Raw genomic sequence first — 17,258 nt, 5'->3', positions numbered from 1 at the left:
TCTGTAACTGGCATTGAAACATTTCTCAACATTCAGAGGAGACCAAAAAATAAAGCTAGGGGAGCTGTCACACTTTCTCCATTTGTACAGTTGAATTACTTCTTTCAGAACGTACTTTAAATATTTGATGAATTTAAAGAACTATTCTTTGCATTTTAGCTATAATAAATCACTAAGAGTTGAATTAGTCTCCTCCCTCTGCCTTGTTTTTCTAAAACATGAATAACATTTCTGCAGCTTGTCTTTCATCCGCTCTCAGCTCACCTCAGTTTCACACCTTTAGTTTGCACAGACAGAAGTAACTCCACCAAATTAGCAAGCAAGGCTGAAAAATTTTACTGCTCTAAGAGAGAGAGTTACTATTGCAGTCACATAAATAGGATTTTTTGTGCTTATTTACCTTTTTTTTTTTCAGCTGGATGAACTACAGCTTTGCAAGAACTGTTTCTATTTGTCAAACGCGCGACCTGACAATTGGTTCTGCTATCCTTGCGTATGTTGCTCACACAGATTTTATTTGTTTGCTTTTCTGTATAAAAGCCTGCAGTTTTGGTGTTATTAATGCCTTGAATATTCCATTTCAGTAGGTTTGTTTCAAAAGCACGGTAAAGACTCTGTAAGCCTAGATATTCTACACAAGTGAAATGTTAATTGAAGTTCAAAGCTCTAACAATATAGGTTATAAAACTTGGTTATCAACCAGTTACAACAGTCTCACAAGCAAATAAGGAGCTTACAGAAATAAAACTGTGCTCCTGGATGAAGCTATAAAGACAAGTTTAATTTTTTGAGCTGCTTAAGATCTCTCTTTTCAATAGACACCCTTTTCAGACTTTGTATTTTTTTTTACTTTGATCCAAGCAATACATCTAATAGGGAAATATATATTGTAAGAAGATAAAAATGAAAACCGTACTAAACATAAACGGCAACCATATTCTTAAGATACTAGCATAGTATTACAGCAAAATATTTGTGGGAGAAATCAAAATAATACCTCATATCCAATAATAAATCCAACATTTTTTCCAGATACCTAATCATGAGTTGGTTTGGGCCAAAATGAAAGGCTTTGGGTTTTGGCCAGCCAAAGTCATGCAGAAAGAGGACAATCAAGTTGATGTTCGCTTTTTTGGCCATCACCACCAAAGGTAATTTATTAATTCCATGTGCTGCTTTTTACAAACAATACTTAAAAGAATTTATCTCATCTATCATGTTGTAAATCCTGGCTCAGCTAGTTGCCAACATTAGAAAGACTGAGTACTTTGCCATAATCGTTTCAGAAAATTTAAAGCTCAGTCTAACACATCTGAAGTTGCCAAATGGCTCAGAGATTCCCTTTCCACAGTTGCCATAGGGATGTTACTTAATGCCATTTTAATTAAAGAAAGCAAGTGAACTTCAACTGTTTCTTCAAATCAGTAGCAGGCTGCTAATCCAGGCCAAGGTGAAAATTGGACAGAAATGTACTCTCACTACCAGCAGTATTGACTCTGTGCAATTTTCTCTTCTGAGCAGGCACATTGCAATTTCATGTTTTAGTAACATAATAGACATCACAAATGTTTCTGTCTCGCTCCTAGAACATTGACGGAGCTCTTGCTGTGAGCCCGTTTGCAATTTCAGAGAATAACTCTTCACATTGGAAACTTCACTTTTAGAGATCAGCTTTTACTTCCATCTCCCATTGTTGGGGTTATAGTAGTGTTACTACAATGGATGTACTGATTTTTTTTGCTGTTTGATTTATATGCCTATAATGTGAGGAGGGGAGACATATGCAAAGTAATTCATGGTTGGTGGGAAGGTGGTGTATTTTGGTGCATCCCAAAAAGGCCTAGACAATTCAGCAACAGTGTTTCATGAGTTTGTTTATTTAAATTGCTTTTCGTGTAACTTGCACAGTATATAACATGTTTTCATTTGTTATATGAACCACCAAGATTTTCTAATAGGCATAAAATGGGTAAAGGATCTTTATTTGTGTCACAATCACGGAATAATTTACCTTGAATCTGTTTGCAAATGCAGCTTATCTCATTAGTAGTTTTGGCATTAAGTTCACACAGCTTCAAACTATTTAATGAAGTAACATGACACTTGTGGGATGAGGTGCTTGCAACTTCTAAAACGTGTGCTGATCGAATAGGCAAAATACATTTTACAAGAGTGCCATTGCTTACTTACTGTGCTGGACTAGGACAAAAGGCCACATTCCTGGTTGGTGTAGATTAGCGTTGTTTCCTTGACTTCACTGAAACGAAATTTATATGGCAAGAATTGAGAATCTGGTCGCAGACATTTAATTTGTTACAGTATTTACTCTGTTATGTAGATGTGCATGACAGTGACTCTTTTTCTTTAATGTCCAATGCTGCTTGGTATAACCTTTCAAAATGTCAAGAGCTGCCCATCTAACTCTGAGGACTCTCTGAAAATATTTAAGAGGACAAAGTACCTTTGGAACCAAATCACTGGCATGAATTCAGTCCAAAAGAGCGTGACAGTCTGCACATGAGCTCAGTCGTGATAGACAGGGGCCCAAACTACAAAATGTCTCTATTCAAGGTGATAATTCGGTACATTCCTTGACACTTTTAGCAAAGAGGTCAAGGGCTAACTTGGATTAGCATACGAACCTTCAGTAAAGATGTTTCTGTGTCTGACTGAGGGCATTTAGCAAGAAAGCAGGCAGGAGATGTGACTACTGTTGGTGCTGGCGGAGGTTTGTGGCTCACCAGAAATGAAAGAGACTTTCAGCCATAGCACCCATAGCTAACAAGTGCTTATAATAACACAAACGTCTAACGGTATGCAGTCCGTGTTTTTTTCCAATGTGTTCAATATACAAAAAATCTGAGTGAAAAGGATTTGTCAGCGATTGGCCACTGTGAAAAACTGGTTTTGAAGTCAGTTTCTCAGGTCTAGATCCTTTATCTGTTTTTAGCATTTCTGAATCTGTCTGTACTGTGTATTCAAAAGGGCCTGGATCCCCTCTGAAAACATTCAAGATATCACAGTTAACATCCATCGGCTGCACGTGAAACGCAGTATGGGGTGGAAGAAGGCCTGTGATGAGCTGGAACTGCACCAGCGTTTTCTTCGTGAGGGAAGATTCTGGAAATCAAAGAATGAGGATAAAGGGGAAGAGGAGGCAGAGTCAAGTATCTCTTCCACCAGCAATGAGCAGGTGAGTGCTGCCACAATGTTAGCAGTCAGGGCAATTTATTAAAGGATACAAAGGTGATGGTTTTTTGATTAATCTAGTATTAAATTAGCTTTGTACCCTGTCTGCAGTTTTGTGGTGACAAGAAGAGGGTTCAAGGGCTTATTTTCCCTATGTTTTGTGGCTCAGTAATAGCAAGAATATAGTTTTCCTCTTTCCTCAGTTTCTTGGATGACCTCTGGGAAGTTTTAAAATGTTTGTCACCTACAGCACCTTGATGAGACAGACCAAGATTTCTAAAGTTAAATAGGAATGTTCAAGTTAAATGTCACGGATATCAGATAGACTGCAACACTGCCTTCTTGGACTCCCATCAAGGGATGGCCCTGTAGCTGTTCAGCCTTTTCACAGCTGGAGTATGTTCACTTTGGACTATATTCTGCATTACGGACCCCTGACTAACGCCAACCATGACATTTTCAGCAAGTTCAACTAAAGTTAGGTGCAAACGTTGCATTTGAGGACCATGTGCCCGGCAACTGCTTAAAGTCATTAAAAATAATTCTGCAAAACAAGAAAAATTGTATTGCTTTTAACAAAGGTGAAAAGCACAAAGGGGGCCAAGATACAAAACTTTGCATTGCCATATGGAAATTCCCTTATCACAGCTGAACCTTGCTAGTCATTCATTGTCCAAGAGGGTGTTATATATTCACTATTACTGACTTGGCAGTAAGATTTTCATAGCTTGCAGTATGCTTCTCTGTATTTTTGGCAGCCTTTTCCCTGGCAACATCTTCCTTCCTCATTTAAAACGACTGTCCTCTCTCTCTGTATTTTAAAAAATCAGCCTGTTTTGACCCTCTTCCTTTACCCTTTTGTCAAACAGGTCTATCATCCTGTTCATAGCATCCAATTTATAGCTAAAAAACTTAAAGCTTATGAAACTGGATGTTGCTTTAAGGGGATGCTCCTTATCAAAGTGATTTTAGGGGTTTTTAGCCTGGTTTGCTTAGCTAACCCTTTGTAGCCCCTTTATTGTCGTGTGTGCAGTCATGCAACAATGTATGATGAAACAGGAAAATGGTCACAAATAACAGTTAGGAAAGATAACAGTGGCATTTTACCAGTTTTTCAGAATTGTCCATTTGCGTATTTTCTCTTCCACCCCAACTGTTCATCCTTCACTTGGTTAATGCTTATAGCTGTTTCACTGGTTTCCCGGATACAGGAACATAAGAGCAGCGTCAAACTGTGTGCTCTGCAGTAATCTGCAGTATCCTGTCACTAACACTAGCTAGTACTGAATGCTTCAAAGACAGGAGTAAGAACTTTTCTGTAGGCCATTGTAAGATAATATACCGTCCACTTAAATATCACCCTTTTTTCTATTGCTGAAGATTGGCTTTTATTCTAAAGCACGAAGTTTTGTACCCCTCCAAGCATACGGTTATAATCAATTATTGCAAGTTTGGATAATCTTACCATCTTTACATATATACATTCTCTTTATAATTATTGCTGTTTTCTGGCTTCCATCAAGATCTGCTGCCTAATTATGGGTCACTTATATCAGAATATTCCAGAAAACAGGTGTTTGAACTCATGTGTGAAGTGAAGAAAAGAATGGTTAAGGGTATTTTAGCAAATACATATTGAACGTTAGAACTTGTTCATGAATTTTGTTCCTTTGTGCAATCGTAGTCATCAGTGATAATGTGGAAAGATTATTGTGTGCACTTCTCATTTAAGAACAGTATTCAACTTCAGTATTCAATTTGCTAAATTAAATAATTGCAAATAATCACAAATAAAAGGTACATCAGTCATATTACGCTGAATGCTACTTATATGAACTGTTTTTTGGAATGATTCAATATGCTTTTCTTAATGTTCGCAGCTGAAGGTTACTCAGGAACCAAGAGCAAAGAAAGGACGACGTAACCAGAGTATGGAACTCAAGAAAGAAGTAAGTAACCTGAATTACCATGTTTGTAGAGATAGCAAAGTACAAAAAGTCTGAAATTTTAATAGACACTCCTTCAATTTCTGTCACCTTTTACTGATTTTACAGTATTAATTTTGAAATTTCCAGCCCCATAGCTTGGGCCTCCTTGCTAACAAATGCAATTGTACCTCCCATATGCAGGCCGCCAGTAACATCGTGGTAATATTCTGTATCACGAATAAATCCAACAGTCAGCTTACAACATTATTTTTTTTAATGGCAAATTCAAGCTAGTTAGTAAGGCTATAAACAGAAGAAATTATAAAGTATTTTGCACAATGAAGAATATTTAGTTTATAAAATGTCATATCCACCTTTGTCCATGGAACCTCCTTCCTTGTTTGTCCAGCTTGCACACTGAATGATCACTGTATTATTATGCTTGTACACAAGGGGGCAGTTACTGAGGCAGCCATAAATCTCGTATTTCCTGACTTTTGAGTACTTTTTCCTGGCCTTGTTTCAGCTGCACGTTGAACACTTAAGAAAAAGTTGCACGTATGCAGAGGTCTCGGAAGAGGACTCAGGACTCCATTACAGAGGAGGGTTTGGATATTTTAGCACCGAGGTTCTGCGGGTTGGCCCTGGTGCCTGAAATACAGACATAGCCACTCCTAAAACCCGGGTACCTGCCTCCCCATTGTATCTGATACCCCCGGGCTAGCTCTGTAAGGCGCCTTCATGGATGGAGGCAGTGACACACAGTTTGTTCTCCCTGGGGCACAAACTATATCTGAGTGCAAGATAGGGAGACTAGAGTTTAGGATGTCTCGTCATTTTTATTGTGTTTTCTGTCACGGAAATGCTGTAATTTGCTTCATATATTTATGTCAACATTTACCTTCTTAGCTTTGCTCATATGTGATGAGTGATCCAGAAGCCAATCACAGTGACCTGTTAGGGAGTAATTGGTTGCAAAAGGGAATAGACAGACAAGCACAAAGTCCAGTCCTGACCAAGTCTGGTGTTACAAGGACTGTGCGCTTTGTCTGTACACTGTTAAATGATCTTTAAAAAATCTAAGTTAAAAAACAAACAAACAAATAATGTTCATCTGTGTCTTCAGACACTTCAAAACATCAATAAGAGTTTGCAGGGATATTACTTCTATATGTTCTAAAGAGCAGGAACAATTGGTGTTACAGTGTAATAACATAGGCAACTAAATTCAGTACAGTACCCTACAGTAACTATGATTTCTTTCTTGATAATTGAGTAATTACATAAAACTTCTATGGTCATCCACGTCTAGTTCTATATTATTGGAAGCAAGACTTAGACGCTTATTAGTCTTTCATCTTCAAAGCACCTTTGAAGTACTAATCAATCTTTGCAGCAGTTCTATGAAATCAGTGGAATATTACAGACTCCAGTGGAGCCTGTTGGGCCAGAGTAAGTCCAGAGTTTGCCAAAATAATTCAGGCATCTTGGCCACGCAGCTACAATCTCTTCAGGGAGAATGGTAGGGGGAAAAATCTATAGCAACCCTTCAGTAATCCCAAGGGGTATGCAGCGATTCAGCATAGCCTCTGATGTTGGTGGTACTTTCGGGGAAGCAAGGCTAGTGAGTATGGCTTACTGACGCCATACCTGAGCTTCCTGCTGGAGGGCTCCTAGCTGAAGTCAGAAAAGCCTGACCGAAGAGCCAGCCCACCATCATGCCTTTAGTACTAAAGGTCTTCAACAGACACCTTTCACAATAATTACGCTGGCATAAGTCATACAACATTTTTTCTCCAGGGGCAACTGAACGTTAACTTGTTCTGTTTTGATATACGGGTTTACAAGTTTGTTCTTTCTCTGTAGGAGCCAGAACCTGAAACTGAAGCAGTAAGTTCAAGCCAGGAAATTCCCACAATGCCTCAGCCCATTGAAAAAGTTTCAGTCTCAACTCAGACCAAGAAGTTAAGTGCCTCTTCTCCAAAAATGCTGCATCGGAGCACCCAGACCAGTAATGATGGAGTGTGTCAGAACATGTGCCATGACAAATACACCAAAATCTTTAATGATTTCAAGGACAGGATGAAAGCTGATCACAAAAGAGAAACCGAGAGAGTTGTGCGAGAGGCAGTGGAAAAGGTAACACTTGCCGAACACCACCTACACTCTGGTTTGAGGAGAGAAGTGTGGATTTTTTTCACATTCTTTTCTAGTTTTGTAACATCCACCCTTAGGAAAATGAATAAAAAACCTTCTACAAAAAGACCACATAAAAATAGTCTTCATTGTTGCTTTTTAGATCATTTCTATACCAAAAGACCTTAGTATAAACAGAAAACTCCTGCTTTTTTTGATTCTTGTCCAGTGAAATCAGTTTGTGATCCAAAAGGGAAACTAATTGTTCATTCATGAGTATGCATTTCCAAAGCCTTTGTCTCCATTGCCAAGTGTGGTTGTAAACAATGGCATTGTTGAAATGCTATTCATAAATAACTCTTTTTTTTCTCGATCTTATGACCTAAACATTAGATTCGCCGAAATTTCTTCGAATTTTCTGATCTAATGATAACTTGTTTAAAATTCAATATCTAAGCCTGAGCTGGTCACCTTTGGCTAGAGAGAGCACGACAATTTAGAGGATGATTTGTCTGACCTCTCTTAAGTACCTGTCTTAAGACAAGATGAATTTCCTTCTGGATGAAGGACTATGGAGTGAACCCAGGGAGTTTAGGTGTTAATCCTGTAGGATTAAGACACCAAACTTTTAGATAACTGAGCAAGGACAAAGGAATCCCCACGACAATGAATACTAAAATGTACCTCTTACTGAACTCAGGGATGTTCTATTTTGTATTATTATGCCCTTGCTGTAGATTTATATGCAGTTGTAAATTTGGAAAAGACAAAATCTTTGTCTAAGAGAAATTCATAAATTTGTAAACTGGTCATTGACAAAATATACATGGAAGCTATTTAGCTGTTTTTGTAGATGCCTAGTAGAGCAGAAATACAGTGACATTTTTATTTTGAACATTTCTTATGGGATGGAAGTTTTGTTATAACTCTAAAGGAGAGAACTTTTTGTTTTCTAAATAGGAGAAATCTCTAATTATGTGACCTCCACCCACATCAGTAATAGAGGTTTAAAGAATAGAGGTTTGAAGGAGGTAGATACTTTTATTCCAATAGCTGTCCATTGACTTGCTTTGCTGACTTTCTTATGGCAGCTGCGTACAGAGATGGAAGAAGAGAAAAGGCAGGCTGTAAATAAAGCTGTGGCCAACGCACAAGGAGAGATGGACAGAAAATGTAAGCAGGTAAAGGAGAAGTGCAAAGAAGAATTTTTAGAAGAAATTAAGAAGCTAGCAGGCCAGCATAAGCAACTGATTTCCCAGACCAAGAAGAAGCAGTGGGTAAGTGTCAAAAATGTATTACAAGAGAATAAGTGGAAATGCATAATGCATACTGCAGGCCAACCGAAGGTGATTTCTTCCTTACTTTTAACTGCTTTGCTCTTTCACTGGTCTTTCAGCTTTAAGGTTTTCCCCTCCATATAACTGCTTTCAAATGTTCTTAAACTCCAAATTTCAACTCAAAGTTCTGATTACTTTCGATCTTAATTATGTAGTGTTAACAGTACCATCTTCTTGAGTCCCATCAGGTATTAGTTTCAAAATATTTTTTTCTAAATGCATTTTTACTCTGTATAAGACATGTTTTGCATTACGTTCACACTCCTTTGATCTCAAGGCCCCGGAGGGTACAATATCTGGCTGCATCAATTTGGATTCCTCTGCTAATAATGCTGGTAGTGATATCCTCTTGGCCTTTTCCTCTCTTCGCTTTTTCTGCAGCTCTTTTATGTTCTTTTGTATTTGAGATATCACTTTCTGAAATCTATTTCCCTCCCTTGTTGAGTCCTTAAGCCCAAATCTGCAGCATTGCCTAGAAAAACCACGTTTATGTGCCCTTTAGAAAAGTGAAAACAGACATCTAACATACTGTTCTGTTACGTGCTGCAAACTTTTCCCTGTTTTTGTTTATTTTGTGTCTCCTGTTTTCTTTTCAAGCCAGAAGTGTGTTCTCCCACATGGCTATTACAGCATCTACTCAAACATTGCAAGTACTTTAATACTGTGCTGCTGGCCTATAACAGTGGGGATCACGCTGTTATGCTGAGGAGCAGTGAGCCTGGCGCACATACAGACTTTGCTATTTCTTTGCTGATTTTCATAGGAAAAGCAAATGAAAGCCATCGTTCAGGAAATCACACTGCACTGTAATAGCTATCTATAAAATACAGGAGGGTGGGTACAAGATTTTCTGCTCGCCTCCTTTTGAGCTTTGATTTTGCCAGATGCGGCTGAGCGGGTGCCTTGCCACAAGATGGCACGCTGATCTGAGCAGCGATGGACAGCCGCCGTCCCACTGCCACCACCGCCCGGGGACAGCCAGCCCTGGCTCGTCCCACAGCTCCCGTTTGTCTTCTGCTGTAAAAGGCTGTTTGTTTATGTTCAGCCTCATTAGTCCTTGTTCTTGCAGATGAAACGATGGTCCCTGCAGAGAAAACTCTGCTCTGCAGAAGAGTGAAATAAATACTGAGGCGAGACAAATCGCTTGCTGACTATCGCAGTTACGAGTTTGGTTTTTTGCAGAGAGAAGAATTACTTCAAATGCCAGAGCTCCTGTAGAGTCTTCGTTTCTGTTCCTAGCAGAGATTTTACTGTGGCTGTTAAAATACTGCAGTGCTTGGGTCTCTGTCAGTTAGAAAATTCCTCCTTGTCTACCTGTCTCTGCAGACCAGAGGAGTTATTTAGGTCTCTGACTTGATCAAGTTACTGTGTTTAATGAGTCACCGTCTGCTGGTGTCTGCGTGAGTGTTTTTGCCTGTGGCACTTGAGAGGGCCTTTGCCCACTATAGAACTACGTCAAATTATCTCTCTTTTGTCAAAAGTTAAGAGGGCACATGTCAACTGTTGCCACCGTTCAGTTGATATGCAGTAACTCAATCGCAGTAACTCAATCCCAGTAACTTGATTGTGAGTCTGGACTCTTAGCTATAGCTGCTTTTTAGGTTTTTTTGAAGGCAGAATTTATGAAAGAGAGTCCTGAGACTTACTTTCATCTGCTCCAATGTGCCTTTACCGTATCCTTTAGCCTAATCAGAGAGAGCCCTGCTACCACATCTTATTATCATGTGCATAAAGCCTCTATCCAAGCAAGACCATTAAAGATATAAAGAGCATTTGACAGTCTTGCCTATTTCTGTGGCCCCAGAACTATCTGTCAATCACCACCTGAAATGAAGGCATCATAGAGGCAACGGGTTTGCATGTGGCAGGAGAGGGAGGGTAAGGATAAACACCTTTGCATTCCAGCTGATGGATCTGCCTGCCAACACACAGCCTCAGGCGGCTGGAGTTGGTCCAATTACACAACTCCCCGGTGATTTTTCCTTCGGTGGTACTAATGACAGTCCCTGGTGTGTAGTACCGCTCTTGTATGCTGCTATTATAATAATGATACCTCCTTACCAAAATCTCATGTAATTAACACACATACTAAATGAGGTTTGGTGGCTTTGCTTTTTAATTAGAAGCAGAGACCTCTGGTTTTGCGTAATGCAGATGTCTAGGCTTGGGAATACAGCTGCTGTTATTCATGCTATATTTGTCTTTTTCTCATACCTAAAAAAAAAATCCAGCCGGGATGAAGGCATCGTTTCACTGGTGGTGTACAAGCACATGAGAAGATGCGCTCCCAGCCCTCAGGAACCTAACACATAGTTAAAGAACAACATTTTCTGTTGCTCTAGCTGGTCGCAGTTCCCTTGGCTTAACCCAATTTAACTTTTTTACACCTCCAGAAAATTTGGATTTAATACAGGTATCTCAAGTAAATAGCAAATGAAAGGAAGAAACGTAAAGGCAGGAATAACGATCATGAGCTTATGCAATTTGATGGGCCCAGAACACAGGCTGGATTGCCGGTCTTGATAATGTTTATTTTTTTATTTTTCCTGGTTCTTTTATTTGCATATAAGCCTCGTTCTTTCAATTATATTCACATATGGATTTATTGTACCTTGCAATAGGTTGTTTTTAAGAGAATGAGCATTGTCCCTGACATGTACTGTCTGAAACAAAACCCCAAGTGATTGATAACATTTAGAAAGAAGAAAATACAAAGAAACGAGGAGGCCTGAGGCCAGCTGGCATTTTGCCTTCTCTGCCACATGTGCTGGTACCAGCTTAGATTACGCTATTTTCCTTTTGTAAGTGGAGATTTACATCCCACACTTATGGCCAGCATATGTAAAGGGAAGTGCAGGACCCGCGGATCAGTTGTCCTCTCCTGTCTTCGCTTTTTTTGATCTCTCCAAGCAAAGCAGATGTGAAGCTGGTCTCTGGGCTGAGGCCCGTGCGGTGTGTAATGGAGAGACACAGCTGTTGCCTGCACCTTTCCAGCAGATGATCCTAATGGCTCCCACAGGCTTGTGGGCAGCCAGCAACATGAAAAACCAGGAAAACAGCTCTCGAGAGGACACTTGTTTGCAGACATTTCTACAAATAAACTTCCCCGGAGCTAAGTTATAAAAGGAAAATGGAGAGGTTCCCTTCTCATGCAGCTAGGGCAGTCCCTTTATTGCTGATGTAAACAAATAATTATCAGTTTAGCCAATGTCAATGTCGGCTTTCTTGGATGTGTCTTTTAGAGCCTGTAGGGTGGTTGTGTTTTTGTTTTGTTTAAGGCAGTTGGGTTTGTTTTCTTTGTAATTCTCAGTTTTATTAACAGGACGTAAAAAGTAAGTTGTGTGTTATTCTGTGGTTTGATAGCAGCCTGCACAGACTGTGCGATATCCCTCCCTCTGTTCCCCATCATGCAGTAGGCATTTCAGACTGTTTCGTAAAGATACTCTCTGATTTTGAGCTGACCAAATTCAGAAAGTAGATCTGAGATCATTAGAACCTGGCTTTCAAGGACGCTGAGCATAAGCGGCTCCTTTAGCAGCGATGCCACCCAGCTTTACAGGATTTTGTCAGAGTGATAGTTGATGTTTTAGCAGCACTCTCTTAAGGGGTATAAAACCACCTGGAGACAGGCCACATTGCCCGTCTGGGTGCCATACCTCCTTGTTGACCACCAGTAGTGTTGACCAGCATGCTGACTCCCTTTTTTAGTTCCTCAGAGGCCACGGGCTTATTTTCCAGGTAGCCCTTCCAGCTACCAGGAAACTGGGGTGGTTTTGTGTGTTTTCGGGAAGAAATCCTCTGTGCTGCAGCACTCCCCAGAACCAGGTATTTATGCAGAAATCACAGGCTGTGCACAGCAGGCATGACAAGGGGCACGAGCCAAGGTAGCCATCCAGTGCACGCCAGGCCTTCTCTGGTTTCTGGAAGACTTGAAGGTAAAGGCACTGTCCTGCTCTTCTCAGTAGCACTGCTGTAGCACAAGGTTTTGTTTTCACCAGATTGCAGCGCTCTCTGGCAGACAACAATCCCCAATGACAGTAGCCTCCTTGCAGACCAGTCATTAATTATTCTTTTCTCCAATAATATTATCGTTGTGACTTTTGAGATTCTCCTAGCCCAAAAGGACCTTCCCCAGCAACCTCGGGACAGGTCAGGCTTGTAAAGAAACCTCAGAAACAGAGATTTTTCAAGCTTGCGCAGAACCTGTTCACGCCAGAAGTGCCTGTTGATTTATCATAGCTTTTAAGACATAGATCAGGATGCCATTAAACAAATGTAGGGTAAAAGATGGTTCCTGCGCTCTGTAGCTGAAAAATGTCAGTCCACTACCCTGAGAGATGAGTTGTCTTAAATGAGAGATGATTTTTTTCAAAAGCAATAATCCAGACTCCAGAAAATATGAAAGCATTGTGCGGATTTACTAAAGATTGCTGCTTTACTCAGCTCATGTGAAAAATGCCCTCCTGCCTTTGGATGCCCCACTCATAACTAAAAGCAAAGTACTGCTCCGCGCGTGCTGGTGCATCCAGGAGCAGGTGAGAACGCTTGTGCCCTGGGAAGGAGGGATCCTGCGAGGGTGGTAACCTCCTCTCGTTTGTTCTCTCCAGTGCTACAACTGTGAAGAGGAGGCCATGTACCACTGCTGCTGGAACACTTCCTACTGCTCCATCAAGTGTCAGCAGGAGCACTGGCATGCTGAACACAAACGTACCTGCCGCAGAAAAAGATGAAAGAGTTATTCCTCCCCTAGAAAACCACCCCGATGATTGCTATTCTCAGACACAGCGGTTTTTGTTTCCAAGAAGCCAAAATTGTTTAGAATTTGCTTCCCATTTTGCACCAGCCTTTAAACACTTTTCGTAAAAGAAATTTTGCACAGTAATTTCAATCTTCTGTTTAACGCTCCTCCAAAATTTTGTCGGCGAAATGAATTTAACATCTGTGGGAGCAGGTTACTTTAAATAATTTTAAACTAGAGGATTTGTTGCATTTTCAGCAAATTTTAAAACATTTTTAGGTTTTACAGAGATTTTAATCTTTAAAAACAGCAGATCTAAAAATAAAAAAAAATCATGCAAGTTTAACAAAAGGAACGTTTGAAAACTAGATCTGAATGTAAGAAGTATAGAACTGTTTCAGAAAAACGAAGCATACTACCTTGATGTAACATTTATTTCTTAACCTTGTTGAGCTGGTTTTGTTCAGCTTAATTTTACTGTTTAAAGGCATTATCTATTGGTTATACCAGTGGGTACATGATTGAATTTAGGGAACAGGGTTGACACAGCAGGTGCTAGTCCTGCGTATTTTTTCTTAAATATTTCCCAACTGTGTTTTATTTTCATTATTTCTTTTCAATATATAACTTTTATAACAAAATATTAGCTTTGATCTTGTAGTTTAAAATCACAGGGAACTGGGGTAATCTTTTACTGAGCTGGATCTTAGAGAAAAATGAATATTTAAATTTTGAAGTTTGCACATTTCATCTTTGTCCTAACATGAGTGCTTGTAACAAGAATAAGAAAAGCCAAAAAAAACAAAACAAAAAAACCCAACTACCTTTATTCATACTCGGAATTATGAGGCATACAAATTTCTTTATTGTGCGCCCCCCCCCTTCGGCCTCCCCAATCCAACGTCATTCGACCGCCTATGATCTGGTGTCACCTGGTCCATTGTAACTTGATAATAAAAGGAGAAAAAGCACTTAAGTTTCACAGAAGCCGTTATGTTTGTAGTAATGGGTCATTGCCTAATAATGAGCTCCATCACTGTACTCAGAATGAAGAATAATGCATGTTAATTTTCTTGTATTAAAGATGCCGTGATTTGTAAAAAGTCTGTATTTTGCGGAATGTCTGGATTAAGAAGCATTACCAATAGGAATGGATCGATAGTTGAAAAATGATTTTCTTTTTGTTTGTTTTATATATAGATATATGAATTGCATCCATGTTCAGAGACAATTTTTTAAATAGATGTAAAGCTTACTTAAATAGCTTTTCTTTTAAAGTGTCTCCGCATTTTAGTTTCTTTCAAAGATTGGTCTTAGACTGAGTCATATGCCCATTAATCATCCAGCTATTTTTTTGAGAAGTTAGAGGAATAATTTGTAAATATTTATTTAGATCTTTGATATTTATTGAAAGCAATTACATGATGGAACGATGGAAGCTGAAGAATCAGGAGGAAAGCCTTTAAAAAAGTTTTCTCTAGGATTTGTCAGGGTCATTGTAAAGATGAAAATATAACTAAGACTTCTGTGAACTACCACTGAAATCCTGATCTTTTTTACTTACAGTGGTGATGTAAGTTAATTGACTAGATACTGCCAAATAATGCCCAATACGTTGCAGAAATTAAGTGGTAAGTTGATTGGAAAAAATAGGAAGTAGATGGTAACTTGTATTACCACAGCTACGTTATTGCCTGATAAATGTGTAATTAACTTTTGTCGCCTCTGTGTTGTGACTGTAAAACACTTCACAACTAAAAAAAATCAATCTATCTTGTTCGATTACTTTACGAGTTCCAAAACTTCGATCCACCCCTATGAAAGCAAGTTATTGTGGAAATATTTTTGGTGTAAAATCATTCCAGAATATGTAATATTTAACTGATAGCTGCATGAAAGTAAGATTCGTGTTACTTTGGCTTTTTTGTCTCTGTTGACACGGTTGCACATTTCCAAGTTACTACAGCGTGAAAACTGTGTGTTTTAAAGAAAAAAAAACAAAACAAAAAAAAAAGATTGTGGCCTGGTTTTGTATAAGTTTTAGGTAAAATTACAATTGATTGTTTTAGGAATCATGATTTAAAATTAATTTTTCTGCAAATCATAAAGCTATATTAAAGTGTTGAGCTTAGCCACTATGCACATTGTAATTATTCATTGTGGCTGTCCAGTTTATGATGCATTCTGGCATTTTGTAAGCTGCTCTGACTAGCAATATATAGAGTCATTTAATGTGTTAACATTGGTTAATAAATGTATTTAAAAAAAAACCCTCACTGAAAGCTGTTGATTTTGGCTGGTTGTCCACGCGTCCTTGGGTGGGCGTGCGTCCGGCTGCTCCTCTTACGTCTCCTTGTCGGGACGGACCCGGCTGTGGATGGGGCTCGCGGGGACCTTACTCCTGACTCGCGCTGAGCTGGCAGGTCCCTGCGAGGGCGTGAGCGGAAAACACACATCTCGGCACCGAAAACCAGCCTTTTCGGCCCATTCAGGGCCAGCAGCCCCCCAGAGCCGTGTCCCTCATGTTCTGGCTTTAACGCCAGGTTGGCAGCCGGGGGGGCTCACAGACCCCCTCTCCAGCAGCCCCCTGCCTCCCTAACCCAGCCACCACCCCTGAGTCTGCGCCTGTTCTATGTTTTATTAATGAAATAATTTTATCCAAAGGGACTGAGGGGACTCTGAATCCAGCTGGAACAGCGGCAGCGTTCATCCTACAAACACGGCCCTGAGACTGTCTCTCTCCCTTATTTTGAAGTCAGGACTCGCTGCCGGCGGGGTGCCCGAGGGGGCCGGGGGCCGTGCTGGTGCTGCTGCCCACGGGGCAGGGCCCACTGACACCCTCAAGAGAAAGGGACGTTTGGGGACGAGCCGCAGTCAGGGAAGTTGTCGTGGAGCCCTGTTGTGACTTCAGGGCAGCAGGAGGGACACTGTGGGAATCGGTTTCTCTGTGGCAATTAAGAATTTCCCTGTGGGAATGAAGACCTGGCAAGACCTGCTAGTTAGTCCCAAGGGGAGGGGGAAAATAAAAAATTGTATTTTAAATATTTAAAGATCCCTCAAAAGACTCTTTCGTTATTTTACTATCCAAACTTTTCTCTTCTTACAGGACCCATAGCATTTTACACAAGAGTGCAAATTTTATTAATTCGTCTTGCTGAAACTCGATTAAATACAAATAGCCGGCGCAGCGCACATATTGCAAACGGGTCATTTACGGTGGCTTGAGCTGGCAAAGCCAGAGCAGGAAGAAGCCACGTCCCCGGCGAGCTCCTTTCCCTTCTCCCCTTTCGGTAGCCGCGGTCAGCCCCCAGGCACAGCACCGGCACTGGCAGAAATCCCACTGGAAACACTCGCCCTGCTTCCCTGCTGTGTTCGGGCGTCACCAGTGGGGCCGGTCTTGGGACCAAACAGGTGAAATGCTTTGGAAGTGCCACAGCAGCTTTCCACCCCCAACCCCCGCCGCCGTACCCATCGCACATCCTTCTGTCACCCGCCGTACCCCACCACACATCCAGACCTCTGTCACCCCCTGTACCCCGTCACACGTCCCTCTGTCACCCCCTGTACCCCGTCACACGCCCCACGCTGGGCCCTGTCACCGCCACCCCTGCAAAGCGGAGGAGGACGTCTGTCCTTGCGGTGCCCCAGAAGCCCCTTCCACGGCGGCCCTCGGGGCGAGCAGGGGCTGGGCCGAGCTGCTGCGTCGTCACCCCGTGGACGGGGCTGCACCTCGGTGCCTCCGGAGCATCAGGCCTAAAGGCACCATTTGGCTTTTTATTGTTGGCTTTTCCTATGTTTTATCATTATGATTTTTATCATTAACATTATTGTTGCTGTTAATGAATAATTGCAACGCTGGCGATTATCCCGTTTTAATAAGGAGGAGCAGTGGTTCCTGCCTCCTGCGTCCTTTAGGTGGAGCGAGCCGCC

At 40.8% G+C, this 17,258-nt stretch overlaps 1 protein-coding gene across 4 annotated transcripts in view; it reads left to right on the top strand.

The window, feature by feature from the left end:
- ZMYND11 (zinc finger MYND-type containing 11) overlaps positions 1-15,604 on the top strand; it is a 107,174-nt gene extending 91,570 nt beyond the window's left edge. For all 4 annotated transcript variants that reach the window (XM_054190140.1, XM_054190138.1, XM_054190139.1 and 1 more), the window contains 7 exons: positions 416-493; positions 1,033-1,151; positions 2,986-3,193; positions 5,070-5,138; positions 6,984-7,256; positions 8,345-8,530; positions 13,198-15,604. In XM_054190140.1, the coding sequence (XP_054046115.1) occupies positions 416-493; positions 1,033-1,151; positions 2,986-3,193; positions 5,070-5,138; positions 6,984-7,256; positions 8,345-8,530; positions 13,198-13,320 (1,056 nt within the window). In that variant the 3' untranslated portion in view covers positions 13,321-15,604. The remainder of the gene's footprint in view (positions 1-415; positions 494-1,032; positions 1,152-2,985; positions 3,194-5,069; positions 5,139-6,983; positions 7,257-8,344; positions 8,531-13,197) is intronic.
- Positions 15,605-17,258: the final 1,654 nt, after the last annotated feature.

Source organism: Rissa tridactyla, chromosome 2 (genome assembly GCF_028500815.1).
Source record: "Rissa tridactyla isolate bRisTri1 chromosome 2, bRisTri1.patW.cur.20221130, whole genome shotgun sequence".
Lineage (NCBI taxonomy): Eukaryota > Metazoa > Chordata > Aves > Charadriiformes > Laridae > Rissa > Rissa tridactyla.
The sequence above is the reverse complement of the archived record's forward strand: the minus strand, read 5'-3'. Positions and strand labels throughout refer to the sequence as shown.